The following is a 24,401-nucleotide window of genomic DNA, read 5'->3' as shown; positions in this document are numbered from 1 at the left end:
TACACTGATATACAAGTGGATAATGTCCCGTGAATAACCTAAAGGTCTATAGTATATGGATAAGGCTGGGTACCTTATCCTGGCAACACTATGGATACGGCCCACTCTGTAAAGGTTACAGACGACTTGATCTAGGTCGTTCATGTGGAGACATGCAAGTCGGGGTATCCTATACAATGAGTTTGTATAAGACCGGACCACGAAATAGTCAATCTTTAGATGTAACACCGTTAACTAATAGATTGTTGTTTCTTAGGATGACCAGACAACTCATTCTCAATCCTGAGTGAGTTATGGACTCCTGCCCGTGAGGACTCGTCCTTTAATCTGTATGGGTGAGAGTGGCCCGAGATGCCGACTCAATATTCCTACCATTTTGGGGACGAGACCGACTGGGGAGCTGGAAACATAACTTCACAAGATGGAATTCACTCATCTCTAACTTTAGGGGAGTAGATGAGTGTTCCGTTAAATGCTGACTCTCAGACTTGAACAAGGGGCCCCACCCTCTCATTGGCTCTAGAGGGACTTCTGATTATTTGTCGGACCATAACCGGGTTGTTCATTAGAGGAGTAGTGGTATTTAAGGAGTAAGATGTAACTCAGGGGTAAAACGGTAATTTGACCCAACTTGAGTTACGAGCACCCGTGAAGGATTGACTCGTCATTAATGGTCGTATATCCATGGACACGAAAACATTCTGCAGTGAGAGGAGTGCAACTGCGGGTCTTTAATGGAGTGACCTGTGGTTAACGAATGTTGATAAACTCGGTCAATGAGTTTGACCGATTAATCTCGTATCGTTGGAGTTTCGAATCTGTAGGTCCATCAGGTCCCCTTGCTTGCTCATAACGGGTAAAACGAGGATCAAGTTTTTGGAAAAATTTGAACTATTCAAATTTCTTAAGGGATTATATGTATATTGATACATTATAATACATAGTTGATTCTAAATTAAAACTATATATTATGAGAGAAATTATTTGAATGAGATTCAAATAAAGTTAATATGATAAGATTCATATTAAGACTATAGGTTAAAAATAATGTGCATAAGATATACATTAGAACTATAGGTTATACGAGAGAAATGCAATCGAATATGATTCTATTTATGTGATAAATAATAAAGGGTTAATTATTTATTTCATATATATATACATATTAATTAATTATTAATTAGATTCATAATTAATTAATATTTATTAATTAATATGATTAATTAATTAATTAATTATTTATTTATATATATTAATTATTATATATATTATATATATAATAATTAATATTTATTAATTAATATGATTAATTAATTAATTATATTAATTATTATATATATTATATATATATATTAATTATGAATATTAATATTAATAATAATATTAATATTAACACTCCCCTGCTTATTTGCAGGGGAGTGGGGGCAGTTATGACGTGGGGAATTATCCCCACGTCATATCAGTTTTTTTGTAGAAGTGTTATGTAACACGAAAAAGGCCCCAACGAAGAACAGTGTGATATTCTGTCAATCAAGCTCTTTCCCTCAACTCTCCCTCTCGTTCCAAGGAAACGCTCCCACAAGCGTGATCTCGAAACCCAAGAGGATAGTAAGGAAGATTCAGTGGTGGTGTTCGTTAGGAAAAAGTTGAAGAAATGTTATTCAAAGGTAATTTTTCCCCTGTGTTTTTCCTTCTTGTGCATTGTGTTTTTGTTTCCCAAATTTCACGAACAACGGTCCGCTTCCGTTCCGGGATTCACATCCCTTCACTTCATCCAAGGTTTTTTTTTCGAAGATAAACCTTTCTAACTCCCCCTAATTTCTTCTCATAGTTAACTTCTTTATTAACCCTAGCATCATGCAATTCCACATTAATTTTTTTGGAATTTGCACCACCTATGGATAAATTCCTTCTAGGGTTCATTCTTAAAGTTTCCTCAAATTTTCTTCTTTGTTCCCTAGGATCAAAAACTAGCTTTTCATGAGAAATCCTAGGAGGTTCAAGAGGAATCATACCCGGTTTAGTTGGTGGTGGCAACAACACCGTCTTCTTCCCCTTCTCTTTGTCGCATGGCTTGGAAGAGGAAGAGCCTTCCATGGATCTTGATCTCTTGCTTCACAATCAACACAAGAACTCCTCCCTTGTCCCTAAATGTGCCGAAAAATAGAGGGAAGTGAGAGACTTGAGGATTCTTGAAGTTTTTTTCAGAGGAAATTTGAAAACCAAGTGACGGATTTGGGAGGTGGAAATCGCAAATGAGGGTTTGGAAACTTTAGGGCTTTTTGGTTTATGTTTAAAACATTTTTTAAAACATAATAGGGTTTAGTGTTGGGCCTCTTTTTGATTTAAAAACAACTCAAAGCCCATTTAACCATAACCCAAATAGAGCCCACGTAAATCAAACCCAAAATTCGAAAATCGATTTTTTTCTTCTTAAATTGTGCTTAGCGCAATGTTGACGTGGGTCAGATCATGATTCTGCAAAATTGAAATGCCAAAACAAAAATTAGATTTGAAATCTACACTAAAAAGCCTTAAAGAAAATGTAAAAATTTCGGAAAAAAAAAGACAAAAAATATGTTACATAAAAACGCCCTCAACACTGACCGAGGGACTGCTCTAACTATTTTTTCATGGATCCTTCAGTAGTACAGAGGTTTTGCCTCTGTCTATATGCTCACCAAAGTATTTATTCACTCGATGCCCATTTACTTTAAAAACATTACCTTTCGAATCACTTAAATCCACAGCTCAATGTGGATACACACGTTCAACAACAAACAGGCTTGACTATCTAGACTTAAGTTTACTTGGAAACAACCTTAATTTAGAATTGAACAACAAAATTGAGTCTCCAGGTTCCAAATTTTCATCCATTATTTTCTTACCGTGCCACTTTTTTGTTTGTTCTTTATACATCTTAGCATTCTCATAAGAGAACTAACGAAACTCATCCAACCCATGTAACTGATGCAATCTTGCTTCATCTGCAGCCACATAATCAAAATTTAGTTTCCGCGTAGCCCAAAACGCTCTATGTTCTAATTCTAGCGGAAGATGATATGTTTTACCAAAAACAATGCGATAAGGGGATATGCCTAACAGAGTTTTATAAGCAGTTCTATACGCCCACAAAGCATCATCAAGTTTAATAGCTCAGTCCTTTCTATTCACATTCATATACTTCTCTAAAATCAACTTTATTGACCTATTTGATACCTCCGCTAATCCATTAGTTTGAGGATAATAGGCAGTAGCAATGTGATGATGAATGTTATACTTTTTTTTAACAAATTACTTACTGCTCTATTTAAACAGTGTGTGCCCTAATCACTAATCAAGCATCTAGGTGTACCATATCTAATGAAAATAAACTTTTGCAAGAAGAGAGAAACTACCTTGGCATCATTAGTAGGGGTGGCCAGAGCCTTAACCCATTTCGAAACATAGTCAACTGCCAAGAGAATGTAATTCTTACCGAATGAAGGTGGGAACGGACCCATGAAGTCGATGCCCCAAACATCAAAATGTTCAACTGTAACGCCCCGCGTTCTCTGACTCGTTTATTTTAAGAGATAAATAGTGTCTTTGGATTTTTCCCTAAGTTGATAACTATAATTCTTGGATTTTCTAACTTCGGAATTAAGTTTAATTTCATTGGAGAAAGATAATTTAAGTTCTCGACCGTGTAGGAGATTTTTAGTTAAATCTTAAATTCAGGGGTTTTAGGATTTTCCTTCATAAATTCTACTTTTCTTTAAATTATTATTCTTGGGTCTTAGAGTTGAAGTTAATTATTTTATCTCGAATTATTGTGAGTTTTATTTTAACTACTAACGTGAAATTTCGGATTTCTTGTTTTGGACCGTTAGAACTATTTGAAAATAGAATTCTAGTTCCCTCTAGCCCATGGGCTTTCCATTAGAGTTGGGAGTTGAACTTTTCATTTTTAAAAACTAATTAAGAGGATTCTTTAAAAATTGGGAATGTGGGCTTTTTTGTTTAAAAGCAAATTAAATAAAATAAACATAAAACAAAGAAAACCCTAAGTGGCCTCTCTTCCCCCCCCCCCCCCCCTCCCCTTGTAGCCGCCCCCCTTCCCTCCCCCTCCCCGATTTATTCTTCCTCTTCTTCTTCCTCCCTCATCCTTGTAGCTGCCACACATCCCCCACCCTTTCTATTCGACTTTTTCCGTCCAATCCTCCCCTCTCTCCGGTGAATCGTGCCCAGATCCTCTCCGACGAGCAGCGAACCCCGACCTTGCGGCAACTGCATCCCACGAGCAACGACGGTGCGGGTTTTAGCGTTTCGTTTCGCCAGCTTCGAGCAGTCCCACGAACGGTAATTGAGCGTTTTCCTGCGAGATCTAACGACCGGAACAGCTGCGTGAAGAACAAATTTGGCGTTAGTCCGTGGTAGTGGTTCTCCGGCGTTTCTGAACCCTCGGGGACGCCTCCCTTGCACGCGTTTCTTCAGCGTTATCCAGCCTCTTTTCGTGTGTTGGACCCAAGATTTCGACCGTGTTTGGTAGAAGTCGATAGTCGACAGCAACCACTAATTAGAACGGCACGTGACTTCTACCCACGAGCAACCGATGACTGGCGAGCCTGCAGTAACGCATAAACGACCCTCGACAGTGACGTCCTTTGGTAGTAGCAGATTTGACATGTCTCCCCTGCTGCAAGACACGACAGCAGCATTTTTGTGGCCTCCGACGACCACCCACAGCCCCGATCTGTGGCCTTTGCTTCCCCTCGACGACTTTAGACGCTTACCCACACCTGTCCGGAGTTCGATTCCCGGTACCCACTCCTATTTAGACTCAAACCAGCATTACCCATCGCTTTTGACATCCGAACAGCAAGCATAAGGACATTCGTACTCAGTTTTGGAAGCCCGAACCTCCTCGGCGTCGACCCACTCCTTACCCAAGAGGTTTTATGGTGAGATAGTAGATAACGGATAATCTAAACTTACTTTCGATGCAAACTAAGTGTTTCTAACATGAATTCTAATTATGTTTGGTTTGCTTTTGGATTTAGGAACCCTTCGGTGAACTTGGTAGCGCATTAGAACTTTGTTGTAAGTAGTTCTTACTGGAGGGATTGGTTGTTGTGTGCTGATATGATATGGTTGTTTGCTCGTGTGCCCATGTGTGATATTTGCATGTTGCTTGTCGTTGTTATCATTTAGTAAACATCATTGTTGATAAAACTGTTGATATATCTTGGGAAAATTATGTGGTTGTGTGAATAAATTGTAGCCAGGTAATCTTGGATGACTATGATTGAATTGTTATTATGTTCTAATTGGTTTTCATGATGAAATTTGTATACCGGTACTATAATCTGTTGTTTCGAAAGCATATTGAATATTTATGAGAAATCAGTTGTGTTTGATTTATGCTGGGTATTTATCAATTATATTTTGGTTATATGGTTGATTGTGCTTTTTCTGTGAACGATGCCTGTTGGAGCTGTTGGATCATGTTGGACTATTTTAGATTGATTGGCTTTTACATATGATCATTTTGGTGTATTGCATATTGGACTGTTATGAGATTGTTGATGCATGAGGCATGGCGTACTAGCAAGTAGGACTCTTGTAAGAGTTTTGGGACATAACAAAGTAAGTAGACAAGGGGCGTGTGCATGCGTTAATGTATGCTAAATGGATTCTAATGTGCTGGTTTTGTGGCATTTAATGCTAATTTTTTACGTCATTGTGCTAAATAATTCTCGTTGTGTTGGTCGAAATACTTGGAGTAGTGTTGGATATTTGTCGATGAAAATGGTGAGATTTCTGCTTTGCTAAACTGTTGAGTATTGCTGTGGTAATGTTTGTTCGGCGGGTTTTGTGAGTTATTATACTTAGTAATGCTTGTTGAATAATGATGTTGGATATTAAGCATGATTGGGTTATTATCTCATTATTAGAAAGTTTTCTATGTTGTGGAAGCATGCTGGATTGTATTTGTGAGTTGAAAGATGCAGGGGTAGTGGCTTAAGAAAATATATAGTAAGACTTTGGTGAGAGTTGGATTCTTGGAGAAAGTGAATGGGTGGGTATCAGGGCCTCGGGTATAAATGGTCGGGGGCTGATACGCCACTAATTGGGTATCGAGGCCTCGGGTAAAAACGGTCGAGGGTCGATACACCAATTTTGGATAAGGATGAGTGTCGAGGCCTCGGGTATAAATGGTCGAGGGTCGATGCGAGGAGTCTTTTGAAAGGAATACTATTGGGGCCTTGGGTATAAATGGTCAAGGGCCAATAGATGGTGAAGTCGTCGGGGCCTCGGGTATAAATGGTCGATGGCCGATGCAGCAGTGTCGGGGCTCTGGGTAAAAATGGTTAGGGGCCGACTCTAGTCGAAGGAGTTAACTGTGGGAGGCTAGGATAGCTGTGATAAGCGTAGAGGTACTCGAGAGGTTAGGGAGACTAGAGATTGGTAGTTAATGTGTTCCTGGTAGTGGTTGTCACCGAATTTTATAGAATGTGTCTATGTTTGGATGCATAATGTGATGAAAAGCATGACTATGAATGTTTCAAGATTTGGTTGAGCATGATGTGTGTGTGTTGATCCTTTAATAAGCATGACACGTTGTTTCTTGATAAGTATGCCGTTTGTGCGTGACCGTTCGGATAAGGGCTGCTTACTGAGTACTGTGGTTGTACTCATCCCTCTTTTTCCCCCTCCAGTTTGCAGGTATCGAGCTAGCTCTTGGGATGGTGATGGCGAGGATGAGGCTTGATCGGAAAGACCATTAGCCATGCTGCGTGCATTTAATTTCCTTTAGTTAGGATAGTTGTGGCTATTTAATCTTGTAGTTGAGTTGTTAGTGGTTGGTTTGGTTTAGTTTTATTGTCTAAAGGATGTTGTAAGGTTGCCGATTCATTATTCTTTTTAGAGCATTAATTTCATTAGCTTCTTGAACTACGGGATTGTAACCTAATTAGGATATTTATGACTACATTTGTTTAACTTGATCGTACATGATTTAGTTTTTGCTCCATTGCCATTCGAGATGTTAATATTCATTTAGTGGATGGTTTATAGTTAGTAAAGGTTTCCTTGAAGGGTTTGGTTATTGTGAAGTCGGTATTAAATGGTCTATCCGTATAGGATGTGAGTTTCTCTTAAATTTTTAGTGTTCTAATTGTTCAAGCTCTCGTGAGTGTTGAAAATTAGAGTAGCGCAGGAGAAGCGTGGTAGCTTTATTGCTTAGTTTTGTTGTGAAGATAATTCTCTTGTTTAGGTGAAAATTTTAGGTAGTTTTAGTAACGGTCCCTGTTTGGAAATGGTGAAATTCCTCGGGCGTTACATCAACTTACAATATTGGGTTTAAGGGCATCTCGTGTTTCCTTGTCAAGTTACCTGATCTTTGACAGTGGTCACAACCTTGAGCGAATATATGAGCATCTCGAAATAGCCACGGCCAAAAGAAACCACTTTGGAGGACCTTTATTGCAGTTTTACATCAAGCAAAATGTCCACCATATGGCGATTTGTGGCACGCCTCCAGAATCTCATTTTGTTCATGCTCAGCAACACACCTGCGAAGAATATTGTCAGGTCCTAGTTTAAACAAGAAAGGTTCATCTCATCTATAAAACCTAACATCATGAAAGAACTTCTTTATCTGGTGCTTACTCAAATCATTAGGAATTATATTGCTAACCAAATAGTTCGCATGATCAGCATAACAAGAAACTTCCGAAATAGCTAAAAGATGCTCATCCACAAGATGTTCTTTAATTTCACAACCATCATGCTGCAAAGAAGACTCTAGCCTAGATAAATGATCTGCTACCTGGGTTTCTGTTCCTTTTCTATCTTTTATCTCTAAGTCGAACTCTTGTAGCAATATTATTCATCTAATTAACCTAGCCTTAGCTTATTTTTTAGCAAACAAGTATTTTAGCGTAGAATGATCTGTAAAATCTATCACTTTAGTCCTAGTCAAATAAGAACAAAATTTATCAAATGCGAAAACAACAGCTAAAAGCTATTTCTCAATCACAGTGTAGTTTAACTGACTACTATTCAAAGTTTTACTTGCATAATAAATAAGATGAAGAACATTACCTTTTCGCTAACTCAACATCGCAACTACAGCAAAATCACTTGCATCACACATTAGTTCAAATGGCAAGTTCCAATCTGGTTCAATTATGATAGGTGTCCAGCTAAGTGCATATTTAAGTGTCTCAAAAGCTTTCAAACAATATTCATAAAAAACAAAGGGTTGATCCACTTCCAACAACTAACACAAAGGTTTAGAAATTTTTGCAAAATTTTATAAAACGGTAATAGAAACCCGCGTGTCCTAAGAAACTTCTAACACTTTTTACAGTAGTAGGAGGGGGTAGTTTGGCAATCAAATCTATCTTCGCCCTATGACCTCAATTCCTTTTCCTAAAATTTTGTGGCCTAAGACTATACCTTCACCTACCATAAAATGACACTTCTCCAAATTAAGAACAAGGTCAGTCTCTTTACACCTTTTTAAACCATTCTCTAAATTCTCTAAACAAACATCAAACGACTCACTAAAAAAAGAAAAATCATCCATGAATATCTCTACCGTGCTTTCTACCATATCAGAAAAAATAGCGGTCATGAATCTTTGGAAGGTGGCGGGAGCATTACAAAGACCGAACGGCATCCTCCGGAACAAAAATGTCCCGTAGGGACACGTGAACGTAGTCTTTTCTTGGTCCTCTAGAGCTATTGTAATCTTATTGTAACCAGAATACCCGTCTGTGAAGCAATAGCACTCATTCCCTGCAAGACGATCGAGCATCTAGTTAATAAGAGGAAGTGGAAAATGGTCTTTTTGAGTTACCTTATTTAGGTGACGATAGTCCATACACACTCTCCTACCAGTCACCGTTCTTATCGGGATCAACTCGTTGTTATTGTTAGTTATCACCATCATACCACCCTTCTTGGGAACGCATTGAACCGGGCTAACCTAGTTGCTATCTGACCACCTCTTTCATTTTAGGGTTGAGCCTTCTTATGCTCTCGATAGAATTGGTGGCTCCCTCTTCTAGGATGATTTTGTGCATGCAAAAAGTTGGACTAATTCCTCTTATGTCAGCTATTGTCCATCCAATAGCCCTCTTGTAGTTATATAAAACCTACAAAAGCAAATATTCATGTTCATTAGACAAATATGAAGAAATGATAACCAGCAAAGTATCGTTTAAACCTAAATAAGTGATTATGCTTGTTTACATGCGTAAAAAGAAGGTTTTAGATGCTGTTTTTACTATGTTTTAATTTTGTTTCAGACTTTTTCTCGGTCGTTTGAGTTCCAATTCATGCAAAATTCATATATGATGGTTTGTGGTTGGCTTATATTGTATTTATGACATTTTAGGACCATTTGGGAGTGCAAATTAATCAAAAGAAGCAAAAAGATGGAAAAACCTTCATTGGAGGCGCCAGGCGCCTGGTAGGCTGCAGAAATCCTGGTTTTCTTCCAACTTTGCCCTAAATGAAATGCGTTTTGGTGGTTCCAACCGATGCATACGTGTAGAAGAAGTGTTCCACTGTCAGTTTGAGCATGATTTGGTCAATCAAAGGAGTTGGAAATGGGTGATCCACCAGCGTTTTAGGACCTACCTAACCAATTCTGCACAACTATAAATTCCAGCAGCTTCTCCACCAAATTCATCAAGCCTTGCTTCCTTCTCTTGATCATTCTTAGTGTTTCTTTGTTGCTTTCTAAGTACTTTTGAGTTGCTTTCATTAGTTGCTTTTAGTTTTTAAATCCCGAGCACTTTACATTCCTTTATTGAGCTTTGTTTTGTTTCCGTTGTTACTTAGTTATTTTCTACCTATTCAAATTTATAAAAATCCAGCACTTAGCTTATCTTTACTTTGCCTTTACTTTATTTTTAGTTAAGATAATTGTGTTTTTGGAGGAAATAGCACGTGACACTCCCCCTTGCCTGAAAGAGAAGGGCGAAGCTCTCAATCCCGAGCAAAACTCTCCATTAGTTAACTTTTGTTTTTCACACATGCATTTCAATTTTAACCATTTTACTTGCTGTATTTTCTTCAATATGTCCTTCTAAATTCCCGTCTCTAGCCCGGTTATGGATAGTTAGCCTTTTATTTCTAAAAAGGGTTGCTAAGTAGTGTTTTTGCTTTCCACTCATTGCTCAACATGTTTTCCCAAAAAGTTAGGATTTAGAGAAGGCCACTGTAAGTCTTAACAAGTCAATACTGAAAAGGTTGCTTATTTGTATTGTTGAGTGGTTAAACCGAGGAGAGAAGCGCCTTAGACATAAGGGTTCCGGTTAAGTAGCCTAGACACAGGACCTTAACCCGAGGTTGCGACTATTTCCATCCTAAAACTAAGATATCTCTCATAATAGACATATTAGGGAATGTCTTAGGACTTTGAACTTGCTTAGACATAAGTCAAGTGAAAATCGTAGTCTTTGGTTCCTAAAGTAAAATGCATATCGTCCTTAGCGTATCCTTGATTCTTTGTTGGCTAACTTGAAGTAATTCGGGCTAGGTTTTACCATTATAAGACCAAATCCCAAATCCAAAACCATTATTTGTTACCACTTCCCATTTTACAAGAATCACTCATTTCAACGTTCACTATTCATTAAAACTTTAGAGTTTGGAAATTATTTAGAAGTCCTTGAGGATCGATACTTGGATACTCCATCCATTTTATATTACTCTGACAGGTGTGCGCTTGCATCTATAGAATTGTTACCACGCTTAGTGCGTGCGTTCAGCATAACCTCAGTCAATAAGCATATTTTAAATGAGAACGTAGGGGTTTCTTCTCCAATTTTGGAGGTTCAATGATAGAAGCAAGGCTTTCAAATCGGCTATTGTCGGCTGCAACAACTCGAAGTGCCCATATTGTGGCAATATTGCGCCAGACGTAATTTTCGCTTCCTTTTCTGCGGCCTCCAAATCTAATTCTAAGTTTTCCACAATCATCTCTTAGAGTTACTCCATGATTGCCCCAATTGCAGAGCAGCCCTCAAGATCTGCTTCACAGTCCAAAATTATAAAATGGTCGGGAAAATAAAACTTATCAACATTAACAAGCACATCTTCTATTTTCCCTTCCGGTTTCTTTATGGACCGATCAACTAGCTGTAAAGTGACAGTAGTGGGACGAGCTTCTCCTATATTTAACTCTTTAAAGACATAAAGGGGCATATGATTAATGCTTGCTCCTAAGTCACACAATGCTCTCCCTAGATTCTCACCACCTATCGAGCAAGGGATAGTAAAACTACCTGGGTCCTTACACTTAACAGGTAATGGATTCCCTAGAGCATCACTACTACACTTTGTTAGGGCTACCATCTCATGTTCCCATAACTTCTTACCCCTAAATATGATATCTTTCAAAAACTTAGTATAGTTAGGAATTTACTCTAAGGCATCTATGAGAGATATATTTATATGCAACTGTTTTAGAATCTCAAAGAACTTCTAAAAATGACTATCCTGATATTTCTTAATCAGTCTTTGGGGGAAAGGTAGAGGAATCTTAAAGTTACCTACTTGCGGAGTAATGCAAGGCACTACTTGCTTACTTTTGTCTGCCCTCTTACCTTTCTCTTCTGAACTTACAGATTCTGCTTTCTCTTCTGGTTGTGGAGTGGAGGTGGATGTAGGAACAAGCGTAACTGCATCGGTTCCTTCATCTGGAAGTGAGGGTCCATCATAACTTAATCTGTTTCTTGTGATGACTGCCTTACACTGCTCCTTACCCTCACGATCTCGCTTCGGATTCTCCGTGTGTCCTGGCAAGGTATCTTGTGGTCTAGATTTTTGGTCATTCGCTATCTGCCCCACTTGCATCTCCAAGCTTCTTATTGCGGCATCAGTTCTTGTTATGATTTCTTTCATCATGGCCTCCAAACTTGCATTGCTACCACTTTGCTGAGTTTTATTTTGAGCTCTTTGTTGATTGTATTGTTGTGGCAGTAACGTTGGTTGCATAGGAAAACCAGGAGGGGTGTAGTTTTGCTTGTATTGTTGAGCGGGTGCTTGCACGCTGCTACTTGCTACTTCTTGGTTACTCCAATAAGAGTTTGGATGGTACCTCCAACCGGGTTGTAAGTATTCGAATATCAATTGAAATTCCGCTGGGCACCTTGATCTACATAGAAAACAAACGCTGGATTAGCTGGACAGTTCTCATACAAGTGGTTATCACCACAATAAACACAAGATGCGTATGAAATTTGTAAAACTGGAGAGGATTCAAGCATCACCGCTGAAGTGGCGGATTTAGTCTTCTTCTACATTGTTATTTGTTTCAACATCTGGTTCATAGCCGCCATTTGAGCTTGCATTAAGGCTACTGTGTCTAACTCAAAGATTCTGGTTGATGCTTGCTTCTTTGGAATTGACCTTCCTATTTCTCCTTGGTTGTTAATTTCTGTCATCTTGTTTAAAATATCAACAATCTCATTAACTGACTTCTCTAACAATGAGCCATTGGCTGTGGTGTTCAACATCATCCTCGATGAACGATCCAATCCTCTATAAAACTACTCAATCTGCACACATGCAGCCAATCCATGGCTCAGGCATCTTCTGAGTAACTCCTTGACATGTTCCCAAGCTTCTTGAACTGCTTTGTTCTCCTTTTGTCGAAAAGACACAATGTCTTCTCGAAGGTCTGCGTTCCTGGTCAAAGTGTGGTACTTTGCAAAAACATTCTTCATTAGTTCCACCCACGTGGTGATACAATTTGGTTCTAGCACGTTTAGCCAGGTCCTTACACCGTCTCTGAGAGAAAAAGGAAACATTTTTAGTCTTAGTGCATCTTCAGATACACCAGGAAGTTGAAATGCATTAGCTATTTCTATAAATGATTTGAGATGGGAGTAAGGATCTTCGTTAGTCAATCCTTCGAACTAACCCATCATCTGCAACATCTGGAACATGACTGGCTTAAGCTCGAGCTGTGCGACTTGAGGTAAAGGATTACTTATCCCTGAATTTAAGTTATGGAACGCATGAGTGACATAGTTTCGCATGGCTACATCTCGGTTGCGAGCTAAAAGGATCGGATTAGGCACTTCTCCGGCTCGGTTTGCGACTCCTTCATCCACCATATCTCCGTTCACAGGTGGATTTTGTGGAGGTCGAGGATCTTGTGGATTTCTGTTCATCTCGAATCTCTTCTTCAACTTCTACTTTTCCAGCTTCTTTCTCTTTCTTATTTTCTCATTCTTTTCTCAACCTCTACTCACACCTTATCCTCTTAAGGGTTCTTTCAATCTCTAGATCAAAGGTCAACCAACCAAACTCTGTGCTCACACACAACTCCGTTAAAGGTTAGATATAACAATTATGTCGAATGACAGAGTTATGCAAAAATCACACATGAAATAATTCACTTGAAAAGAATATGATTTTGAAAAATAAGTCCCCAACAACGGCACCAAAAACTTGTTGGGACTTTTCTCTACCTTCAGAAGATTAGAAACTCGTACAAGCGTACACGGTCACAAGTAATACTCGGAAGTAATCAAAGGTCGAATCATCAGCGACTTGTTGCTTTCAAAACAGTTTTTAAGAAGTGAATGGTTCAAATATGCAATTGTGGTTTATGAAGAAAATAGTGATGCAATGTTGCTGTTTGGCGTTTTAACTATCAACCAATTTAATAAAACTCAACATTTTTGCTTCTTACCTTAGTTTTGATGCAAAACATGGAAAACACACTTTGTTGTCAAAATACACCTGGGGCAATCCTAGCTTTTCTAGGGAAACCGAGTTCTACTCTTTCGCTATTGCTTCTGGTTGTTGTAGAGGCTAGGGTAACCTACAATCATATGTCTATATGTGATTACAATCCTATTAGAATATTTATTAACTCATTTGCTTTATGGGTTAGAGGTTCTACGTCTAGGACCATATTTTATGCTCTTATGTCTAAGTCACATCCCATATTGATTTCCTATTATTTTACCTAACTCACCCTTCTTAGGGTTGGACTTTCATGTATAAATCAAGTTCCCACTGGCCAAATGGAAAAAAGACGTAAAGAGAAGTTTTTAGAAACCAACCCAAAAAAGTGCCAGGTGCAATTCTGGACAAATCCCGAGCGTGTTGAAAATCAAATCATTTTGACTAAGGCATTCCACAAAGAGGTTGATAACTAATTTAGAACATTTTTAAATGAAATAAAATGCACGAAAACATAAAGGCAATATTTTTCATTAAATTAAAACAAATAAACAAGTCGTACAATGAGTTCTAGCTTGACCCTCTTCTCTCTCGAGCGTGAGAGGAGTGTAAACTTGCTAAAGAACTTAAGAAGAACAAAATAAATGCAGAGAAAAAGATAGAACTTGAATTAAAGGCAATATGGTAAGCAAAAGTATGAAAATACAAGGAAATAACAACTAAAACTTGAATCCAAAGCATACGAACGAGTGCTATAACAAAGGAGAGAGTAAATGAAGCTGAAAACGAGCTTGGAAGGGATGATTTGCTGCTGGAGGGATGACTTTCTTATATAGGCCATTGGAGTTGTTGAACTTCCCACCTTTTTAGGTCGAAATAAGTTGAGATACACCTAACCACTCCCATTTGACTTAGACTCATGGTTATACTTTGATTCAAACACATGGGAAATGTTCTCTTTGCCCCTCATTAATCAAAACGCACGTTTTGCCAAAGTTGTCCTTTAAAATTGCGTCAGGCGCAATTCTTCCAAAAACAGCAAATTGTTATTTTCTTCCGACTTTGACCGCATTTTCTTATATTTTTCTTAAAGTACCATAGTTTGACTTTTATGAAGAAATGTTCAATGCATGTTCTACATTAAGAATATGTAACTTTTTGGCAAATAATGATGGGAAAGGGGTCAAAATCATGGTCAAACAGGCTTACCGACATGTTTCTGCAGTAAAAAGTCAACCCTAACACTAATCTTTTCAAAGGTAGAGAAAGTCCCAACAAATTTTTGGCGCCGTTGCTGGGTACTTATTTTTCAAAATCATACTCTTTTCAAGTGAATTGTTTCATGTGTAATTGTTGCATACCTCTATCATTGGACTTAATTGTTATATCTAACCTTTAAGGGAGTTGTGTATGAGCATAGGTTGTGTATGAGCACAGGGTCTGGTTGGTTGACCTTTGATCCAAAGATGGAAATAATCGTTAAGAGGATAAGGCGTGAGCAGAGGTTGAGAAAAGAAATAGAAAATCAGAAAGAGAAAGAAGCTGAAGAAGTAGAAGTTAAATAAGAGACCATCGAGATGAATAGAAATTCACAAGATCGTCCACCTCCACAATATCCACCTGTGAACGGAGATATGGCAGGTGAAGGAGTAGCAAACCGAGCTGGAGAAGTGCCTAATCCGATCCTTCTAGCGGAGATAACTGAGATGTAGCCAAGCGGAACTATGTCATTCTTGCGTTCCACAACTTAAATTCAGGGATAAGTAATCCATTACCTCAGACCGTACAGTTCGAGCTTAAGCCAGTCATGTTCCAGATGTTGCAGACGATGGGCCAGTTCGGAAGATTGACTAACGAAGATCCTTACTCCCATCTCAAATCTTTTATTGAAATAGCTAATGCATTTCAACTTCCTGGTGTCTATGAGGATGCGCTAAGACTAAAAATGTTTCCTTTTTCTCTCAGGGACGGTGCAAGGACTTGGCTAAACGCGCTAGAACCAAATTCTATCACCACGTGGGCGGAACTGACGGAGAAATTTTTGGCAAAGTACCACACTTTGACCAGGAATGCAGACCTTAGAGAAGACATTGTGTCTTTTGGACAAAAGGAGAATGAAGAAGCTCAAGAAGCTTGGGAGCGTTTCAAGGAATTACTCAGAAGATGCCCGAGCCATGGATTGCCCGCGTGTGTGCAGATTGAGCAGTTTTATAAAAGCTTGGATCGTTCATCGAGGATGATATTGAACACCGCATCCAATGCCTCATTGTTAGAAAAGTCGGTTAATGAGATCATTGATATTTTAAACAAGATGAAAGAAATTAACAACCAAGGAGAAATAGGAAGGTCATTACCAAAGAAGCAAGCATCAACTGAAATCTTTGAGTTATACACAGTAGCCTCAATGCGAGCCCAAATGGCGGCTATAAACCAGATGTTGAAACAACTGACAATGGAGAAGGAAATCAAAACCGCCACTCCAACAGCGATTCTTTAACCCTCTCCTGTTTTACAAATTTCAGACATATCTTGTGTTTATTGTGGTGATAACCACTTGTATGAGAATTGTTCACCTAATCCAATCTTTGTTTTCTATGTAGATCAAGGTGCCCAGCGGAATTTTAATTCATATTCAAATACTTACAACCCTGGTTGGAGGCACCATCCAAACTCTTATTGGAGTAACCAAGAAGTAGCAAGTAGTAGTGCGAAAGCACACGCTCAACAATACAAGCAAAACTACACCCCTCCTGGTTTTCCTACGCAACCAACGTTGCCGCCACAACAATACAATCAACAAAGAGCTCAAAATAAGACTCAGCAAAGTGGTAGCAATTCAAGTTTGGAGGCCATGATGAAAGATTTCATAACAAGAACTGATGCTACAATAAGAAGCTTGGAGATTCAAATGGGGCAGATAGCGAATGACCAAAAATCTAGAGCACATGGTACTTTGCCAAGACACACGGAGAATTTGAAGCGAGATTGTGAGGGTAAGGAGCAGTGTAAGGCAGTCATCACAAGAAACGGATTGAGTTATGATGGACCCTCACTTCTAGATGAAGGAATTGATGCAGTTATGCCTGTTCCTGCATCCACCTCCACTCCACAATCAGAAGAGAAAGCAGAATCCGTAAGTTCAAAAGAGAAAGGTAAGAGGGTGGACAAAGGTAAGCAAGTAGTGCCTTGCACTACTCCCCAAGTAGGTAATTTTAAGATTCCTCCACCTTTCCCCCAAAGACTACTTAAGAAATATTAGGATAGTCATTTTAAGAAGTTATTTGAGAGTCTAAAACAGTTGCATATAAATATACCTCTCATAAATGCCTTAGAGCAAATGCCTAACTATACTAAGCTTTTGAAAGTTATCATATCTAGGCGTAAGAAGTTAGGAGAACATGAGACGGTAGCCCTAACAAAGTGTAGTAGTGATGCTCTAGGGAATTCATTGCCTGTTAAATGTAAGAACCCAGGTAGTTTTACTATCCTTTGCTCGATAGGTGGTAAGAATCTAGGGAGAGCATTGTGTGACTTAGGCGCAAGCATTAATCTTATGCCTCTTTCGGTCTTTAAAGAAATAAATATGGGAAAAACTCGTCCCACTACTATCACTTTACAACTAGTTGATAGCTCCATAAAGAAATTGGAAGAGAAAATAGAATATGTGCTTGTTAAAGTCGATAAGTTTATTTTTCCTGTCGATTTCATAATTTTGGATTGTGAAGCAGATGTTGAGGTGCCAATCATTCTTCGGAGGCCGTTTTTAGCAACTGGAGACACGAGAAAGGAGAGATCACTATGAAGGTCAATGATGAACAAGTCACCTTCAACATCCTTGATGCGATGCGTCTCTCGGATGAAGTCGAGGACTACTCTGTAATAGGGGCAATCATGGAGGAACTTCAGGAGATGATTGTGGAAGACTTAGAAGCAGGTTTGTAGGACGCAGAAAAGGAAGCGAAAATTGCGCTTAGCATAATTTTGCCACAATATGAGCACTTCGAGTTGTTGCAGCCGAAAATAGCAGATTTGAAAGCCTTGAAACCTTCCATCATTGAACCTCTAGAATTGGAGAAGAAACCCCTACCCTCTCATTTTAAATATGCTTATTTAAGTTTAAACGATACTTTGCCGGTTATCATTTCGTCGTATTTGTCTAATGAACATGAATCTTTGCTTTTGCAGGTTTTGTCTGAGTACAAGAAGGCTATTGGATGGAACATAGCGAACATAGTGTGAATGACTACCATCACCTGAATAAGGTAACTCGAAAAGACCATTTTCCACTTCTCTTTATTGACCAGATGTTTGATCGTCTTGTAGGGAAAGAGTGCTATTGCTTCGTTGACAGATATTCTGATTACAATCAGATTACAATAGCTCCGGAAGACCAAGAAAAGACAACTTCACGTGCCCCTACGTGAAATTTACGTTACGGAGGATGTCGTTCGGTCTTTGTAATGCCCTCGCCACCTTCTAGAGATGCATGACCGCTATTTTTTCTAACACGGTAGAAAGCACGGTAGAGATATTAATGAATGATTTTTCTGTGTTTGGTGAGTCATTTGATGTTTGTTTAGAGAATTTAGAGAATGTTTAAAAAAAGTGTGAAGAGACTCACCTTGTTCTTTATTGGGAAAAATGTCATTTTATGGTACGTGAAGGTATAGTCCTAGGCCACATAATTTCAGGAAAATGAATTGAGGTCGATAGGGCCAAGATAGATTTGATTGCCAAACTATCTCCTCCTACTACTGTAAAATGTGTTAGAAGTTGTTTAGGACACGCGGGTTTCTATCGCCGTTGTATAAAAGATTTTGCGAAAATTTCTAAACCTTTGTATTAGTTGTTGGGAATGGATCGACCTTTTGTTTTTTATGAAAATTGTTTGAAAGCTTTTGAGACACTTAAGAATGTACTTTGCTCAGCACCTATCATAATTGAACCAGATTTGAACTTATCATTTGAACTAATATGTGATGCAAGTGATTTTACTGTAGGTGCGATGTTGGGTCAGCGAAAAGGTAAAGTTCTTCATCCTATTTATTATGCAAGTAAGACTTTGAATAGTAGCCAATTAAACTACATTGTGACTGAGAAAGAGCTTTTGTTTTCGCATTTGATAAATTTCGTTCATATTTGATTGGGACTAAAGTGATAGTTTTTACAGATCATTTTGCGTTAAAATACTTTTTTGCTAAAAAATAAGCTAACCCTAGGTTAATTTAGATGGATACTATTGATACAAGAGTTCTATCTACAGATAAGAGATAGAAAAGGAACAGAAAATCAAGTAGCAGATCATTTATGTAGACTACAGTCTTTTTTGCAGAATGATAGTTGTGAAATTAGATAGCATTTTGTTTATGAGCATCTGTTAGCTCTTTCTGAAGTCCCTTCGTATGCTAATTATGCGAACTATCTGGTTAGCAATATAATTCCTAATGACTTAAGTAAGCACCAGATAAAGAAGTTTTTTCATAATATTAGGTTTTATAAATGGGATGAACCTTTCTTGTTTAAACTAGGATCTGACAATATTCTTCGCAAATGGTTTGCTAAGCATGAACACTAGGAGATTCTGGAGGCGTGCCACAAATCGCCATATGGTGGACATTTTGCTCGACGTAAAACTACAGCAAAGGTCCTCCAAAGTGGTTTCTTTTGGCCATCCCTATTTCGAGATGCTCATATATTTGCTCAAAGTTGTGACCGGTGTCAAAGAACATGTTACTTAACACGGAAACATGAAATGCCCTTAAACCCAATATTGGAAGTAGAGTTGTTCGACGTTTGGGGCATCTACTTCATGGGTCCGTTCCCACCTTCATTCGTTAAGAATTACATTCTCTTGGCTATTGACTATGTTTCAAAATGGGTTGAGGCTCTGGCCACCCCTACTAACGATGCCAAAGTAGTTTCTCTTTTCTTGCAAAAGTTTATTTTCACTAGATATGGTACACCTAGATGCTTGATTGGTGATGAGGGCACGCACTTTTTAAATAGAGAAGTAAGTAATTTGTTAAAAAAAAGTATAACATTCATCATAAGATTGCTAATGCCTATCACCCTCAAACTAATGGATTAGCAGATGATATGAACCAAGGAGCTACCGTTGTTATGCCTCATGGACCGATTACAAGATCGAGAGCTAGGAAACTTCAACAAGCTTTGCTACTTCGTGTCCAAGCGTTCTTGAACTCGACAAGAGAAATAAAGGAAGATGTGCAAGAAGTTAGAACTATGCACTTCAATTTGGTGCAAGTTATGCATTTTTAAGTGTTTTTATGGCAAGTTAAAGTCCACTTGGTCAAGGTCAAAGTCAACTCCATCAAGACAAGTCAAAGTCAACTCATTCAATTCAAAAACCAAGTCAAACACTCACATCCCTCATTATGGACGGGATTGCAATTATTTTGGTTGGCTTTCCATGTTCTTAACCTTTTCATTTGCTTGTCTTTTCATTTCTCGTAAGTTATGTCTTTTCATTTACAAGTCTTTTCATTTCTTGTAAGTTACAAGTCTTTTCATTTGCTTAAGACTTTTCATATGGCTTGTTAGGATGGCTATATATAGCCTTGAGATGTCTTGTTGTAACACAATTTGAAGTTGAATGAAAAGTGAGTTTTCTCATTAGCTTGGTTGAGAGATTTATCTCCCATTTCTTGTGCAATTTCTTGTGTCTTTAGAATTTGCATCTTAGGATCATTCAAGCGGTGTTGATCATACCTCTTGTGGAGTGATTCGAATCACGAGTTTAGAAACAAGTTTTCTCTACTCTTGATATTGATCATCAAGGTAATCCGTTCTAAAACTTTTCCTTGGGTTGATTCCATACTTGTTTTCGGGGTTTTTGGGATTGAGTTCTATGGGTCTTGTTCGTTAGCAAGGTTCTTAGATCCAACTCTCAAGGGTTTCTTAACAGCAGAGCTATCCAATAGAGCAATAAAGTAAATTTTAAAGAAATCTGTGAATGTGAATAGGAAGGACTGGGCTATTAAACTTGATGATGCTTTGTGGGCGTATAGAACCGCTTATAAAACTCTGTTAGGCGTGTCCCCTTATGGCATTGTTTTTGGTAAAGCATGTCATCTTCCGCTAGAATTAGAGCATAGAGCATTTTGAGCTACGTGGAAACTAAATTTTGATTATGTTGTGGTAGGTGAAGCAAGGTTGCTAGAGTTACATGAGTTTGATGAGTTTCGTCAGTTTTCTTATGATAATACGAAGATGTATAAAGAACAAACCAAAAAGTGGCACGATAAGAAAATAATGGATAAGAACTTGACACCTGGAGACTCAGTTTTGTTGTTTAATTTTAGATTAAGGTTGTTTCCAAGTAAACTTAAGTCTAGATGGTCAGACCCGTTTGTAGTTGAACGTGTTTATCCACATGAAGCTGTGGATTTAAGGGATTCGAAAGGTAATATTTTTAAGGTAAATGGGCATCGAGTCGAAATACTTTGGTGAGCATATTGACAGAGGCAAAACCTTTGTATTACTGAAAGATTACATGAAAAAACAGTGAGCACAATCCCTCGGTCGGTGTTGAGGGCATTTTTATGTAAAATATTTTGTCTTTTTTTGCAAAACTTTTACATTTTCTTTAAGGTTTTTTTTGTGTAGATTCCAAATCTAATTTTTGTTGTAGCATTTGAATTTTGCAAGATCAAGATCTGACCTACGTCAAAATTGCACCAGGTGCAATTTAGGAAGACAAAAATCGATTTTCAAATTTTTAGCATGATTTTCGTGGGCTTTACTTGGGTTATGTTTAAATGGACTTTGGGTTGTTTTTAAATCAAAAAGTGGTTCAACACTAAACCCTATTATGTTTTTAAAAAAGTTTTTAAACATAAAACAAAACGCCCAAAAGTTTCAAAACCCTCATTTGCGATTTTTTCCCCAAATCCCTCAATTGTTTTCAAATCTTCTCTCAAGAAATCTTCAAGAATCCCCAAGTCGTCTCTCACGTCTCTCTTTTTTGGCACACTTAGGGTTTCTTGGAGGAGTTTTTGTGTTGATCGTGAAGCAAAGGATCAAGAATCATGGAAGGATCCTCCTTCTCTAAGCCATGCGACAAAGAGAATGGGAAAAAGAAGATGATGCATCCACCGCCGACTCCGTCGGGTATGATTCCCTAGAACCATTAGTGGTGGGAAGTGGGAAAGTGGTGAGTGGGGAAGTCAACTTCCCCCCCCCCCCCCGGTCCTCGGTTGTTGGTTTTCTGAAACTCCAACGAGAAATTCTCTCCCTCGATCTCTTGGTTTCACTTTCAATTATAAGAAGGTTCCCACAAATCGAGTTCTTAACATCCAAAGGATAGCGATGAAGACTTTGTGGTGGCGTTGGTGTCTATATTGAAGAGGTGTCTTCAAAGGTATGTTCCACTAACTTCCTATTAATCATGCTTATACGTTTTCTTCGTTGTAATTCTAAAACAAGATCGAAGCACACGCATTCGCGCGCTTCCGCTGCGAGATTCAATCCCTTCAAGTCCCATTAGGACATGCCCGACATTGATCCAAAGATAATGGTGCACCGCCTCAACATTGACCCATCATTCTCACCTGTTAAATAGAAGAGAAACTTGTAATAAAGAGAGGAGTGATGTAATTGTTGAGGAAGTTAATAAGCTTTTAAAAGTCGAGTATATAAAAGAAATTATAACCCGAGTGCCTCTCTAACGTAGTTTTAGTTAAAAGATCTAACGGAAAGTGGAGAATAGTGGATTTCACCAATCTTAATAAGACATGTCTCAAAGATTGTTTCCCACTTCCAAGGATCGACCAGCTTATAGACGCCACGGTCGAGAACGAGCTGCTCACTTTTATGGACGGCTACTCTAGATACAACCAGATAAAGATGCACGAGTCTAACCAGATCCACACCGCCTAAAAAATGCAAACGCAACCTATCAGAGGATGGTGAATAAAATGTTTGCTAGTTGGATCAGATGTAACATGGACATGTATGTGGACGATATGCTAGTCAAAAGCAAGCAATCCAGGTTGCACCTTGCCGACCTAAACGAAACCTTCGAGGTACTTCACGAATACCGAATGAAGCTCAATCTGGCCAAATGTGCCTTTGGAGTTTCCTTTGGAAAGTTCCTTGGTTCATGGTGAATAACCGAGGAATGAAGTCAACCTAGAGAAAATTCGGGTCGTGTTCGACATGCAGCCACAAAAAACTTTGAAACAGCTGCAATGCTTGAACGGGAGAATAGCAGCTCTAAACAAGTTTGTCTCCAGATCTACAGACAAATGTCTCCTTCTTTTTAAGATATTACAGAAGAAGGGACCGTTAGAGTGAACGCCCGAGTGTGAGGAGGCCTTTGAACAACTTAAGTCGCCCTCCGCTTCAATTTTTGTACCTCAAACAACGAGGTCAAGTACGAAGTGCTGCTGGCTGGTCTGCGCATGGCCAAACGACTTGGAGCAAGCTGCATCCAGGTATACAGCGACTCTCAGCTGATAGTAAACTAGATAAAAGAAGAATACCTCGCGAAGGATTCTCGAATGGAGAAATACCTAAGCAAAGTCAGATCGCACCTCGCCCAGTTCAAAACTTATGAAATCAACCAAATTCTGAGGTCAGAGAATTCGAATGCAGACGCCCTAGCCAAATTGGGGTCCGCTTACGAGACTGATCTCGCTAGATCGGTCCCTGTTAAGATATTGGACACTCCGTCAATTTTGAAACCAGACGTGATGGAAGTAAATTCCCAACCTCCGACATGGATGGATCCAATTACATGTTACTTAAAGGGCAATGTCTCAGCAGATTCGAGAGAAGCAAAGAAACTCGGACGAAAAGCAACTCGGTTCATACTCCGAGATGGAACTCTATATAAACGAAGGTACTCTCTGCCGCTCTTGAAGTGCCTAACACCAGAGGACAAAAACTACATTCTCAGGGGAATCCACGAAGGAGTTTGTGGCAGCCACTCGGGGGCCAAGTCGTTATCGGCCAAGGTAGTCCGACAGGATTACTACTGTCCCACTATAGATTGGATGCAAGCAAAGAGCGTAGCTGATGAGCTACCTGAAGTCCACTAGTCCTATAGAACAACTCCCCGTGAGTTGACTGAAGAGACCCCTTTCTCATTGGCTTTTGGCTCCGAAGCCGTAGTGCTTGTCAAGATCGGAATGCCGACTGAAAGGATTGATTATTACGAGTAGGTCAAGAACAAGGAAGAACTACTCCTCAACCTAGACCTCCTGGATGAAAAGAGGGAGTTGTCCCAATTACAAATAGTAGAGTACCACAACCACATGACCAGACACTACAATTCCTGAGTTTGACCTCGAAGTTTTCAAGTCGGACATTTAGTCCTACAGAAGGTTAAGAGGCATTTTGACACCCTAGAGCCAACCTGAGAAGGACCATTCGAAGTTAAAGGCATCTTGTGTATAGGCACATACATGTTGGCCGATCTCGAAGGGAATTTGCTCTCGCATCCGTGGAACGCAGAGCATTTAAAACGCTATTATCCTTGAATTGTAAAATATTTCATATCAATTAAACTTGTGTAAATATTCGAGGATTGACTGTAATAAAAGTGTTGTTTATTCGATTCCATGTTTTATTATATTACTAGTTCGACCTGAAATCGAATGGGGGCCACGTGTTGCTTAGCTCGAGGTACGAGTTGAAAAAAAGCACTTTGATTATAATTCTAATTGATTCGAGGTGCGAGA

The 24,401-nt window shown here is 38.8% G+C and overlaps 1 protein-coding gene, 1 long non-coding RNA gene and 1 other non-coding gene across 3 annotated transcripts; 2 read left to right on the top strand and 1 right to left on the bottom strand.

Annotated features, from left to right (window-relative positions):
* Nucleotides 1–4,239: 4,239 nt before the first annotated feature.
* LOC148212338 (uncharacterized) lies at nucleotides 4,240–7,015 on the top strand. Its single transcript, XR_015789639.1, has 3 exons — nucleotides 4,240–4,943; nucleotides 5,043–5,082; nucleotides 6,702–7,015. It is a non-coding gene; the product is annotated as an uncharacterized LOC148212338 (long non-coding RNA).
* Nucleotides 7,016–15,772: 8,757 nt separating this feature from the next.
* On the bottom strand, nucleotides 15,773–15,879 carry LOC148212337 (small nucleolar RNA R71). The gene has a single exon (XR_015790032.1). It is a non-coding gene; the product is annotated as a small nucleolar RNA R71 (small nucleolar RNA).
* Nucleotides 15,880–23,219: 7,340 nt separating this feature from the next.
* On the top strand, nucleotides 23,220–23,759 carry LOC148212336 (uncharacterized). Its single transcript, XM_088122189.1, has one exon. It carries the CDS (start codon nucleotides 23,220–23,222, stop codon nucleotides 23,757–23,759), a length of 540 nt encoding a protein of 179 aa, XP_087978315.1.
* The last annotated feature ends 642 nt before the right edge of the window (nucleotides 23,760–24,401 follow it).

Source organism: Momordica charantia, assembly GCF_013281855.1.
Source record: "Momordica charantia cultivar OHB3-1 chromosome 3 unlocalized genomic scaffold, Mcharantia_2.0 BLBB01000003.1, whole genome shotgun sequence".
In the NCBI taxonomy this organism is placed as follows: domain Eukaryota; kingdom Viridiplantae; phylum Streptophyta; class Magnoliopsida; order Cucurbitales; family Cucurbitaceae; genus Momordica; species Momordica charantia.
This window is presented reverse-complemented; position numbering and strand designations above follow the sequence as displayed.

Coding starts and splice junctions, on each gene's coding strand:
- LOC148212336 (XM_088122189.1), top strand. CDS start 23,220: ATGGAGAAATACCTAAGCAAAGTCAGATCGCACCTCGCCCAGTTCAAA.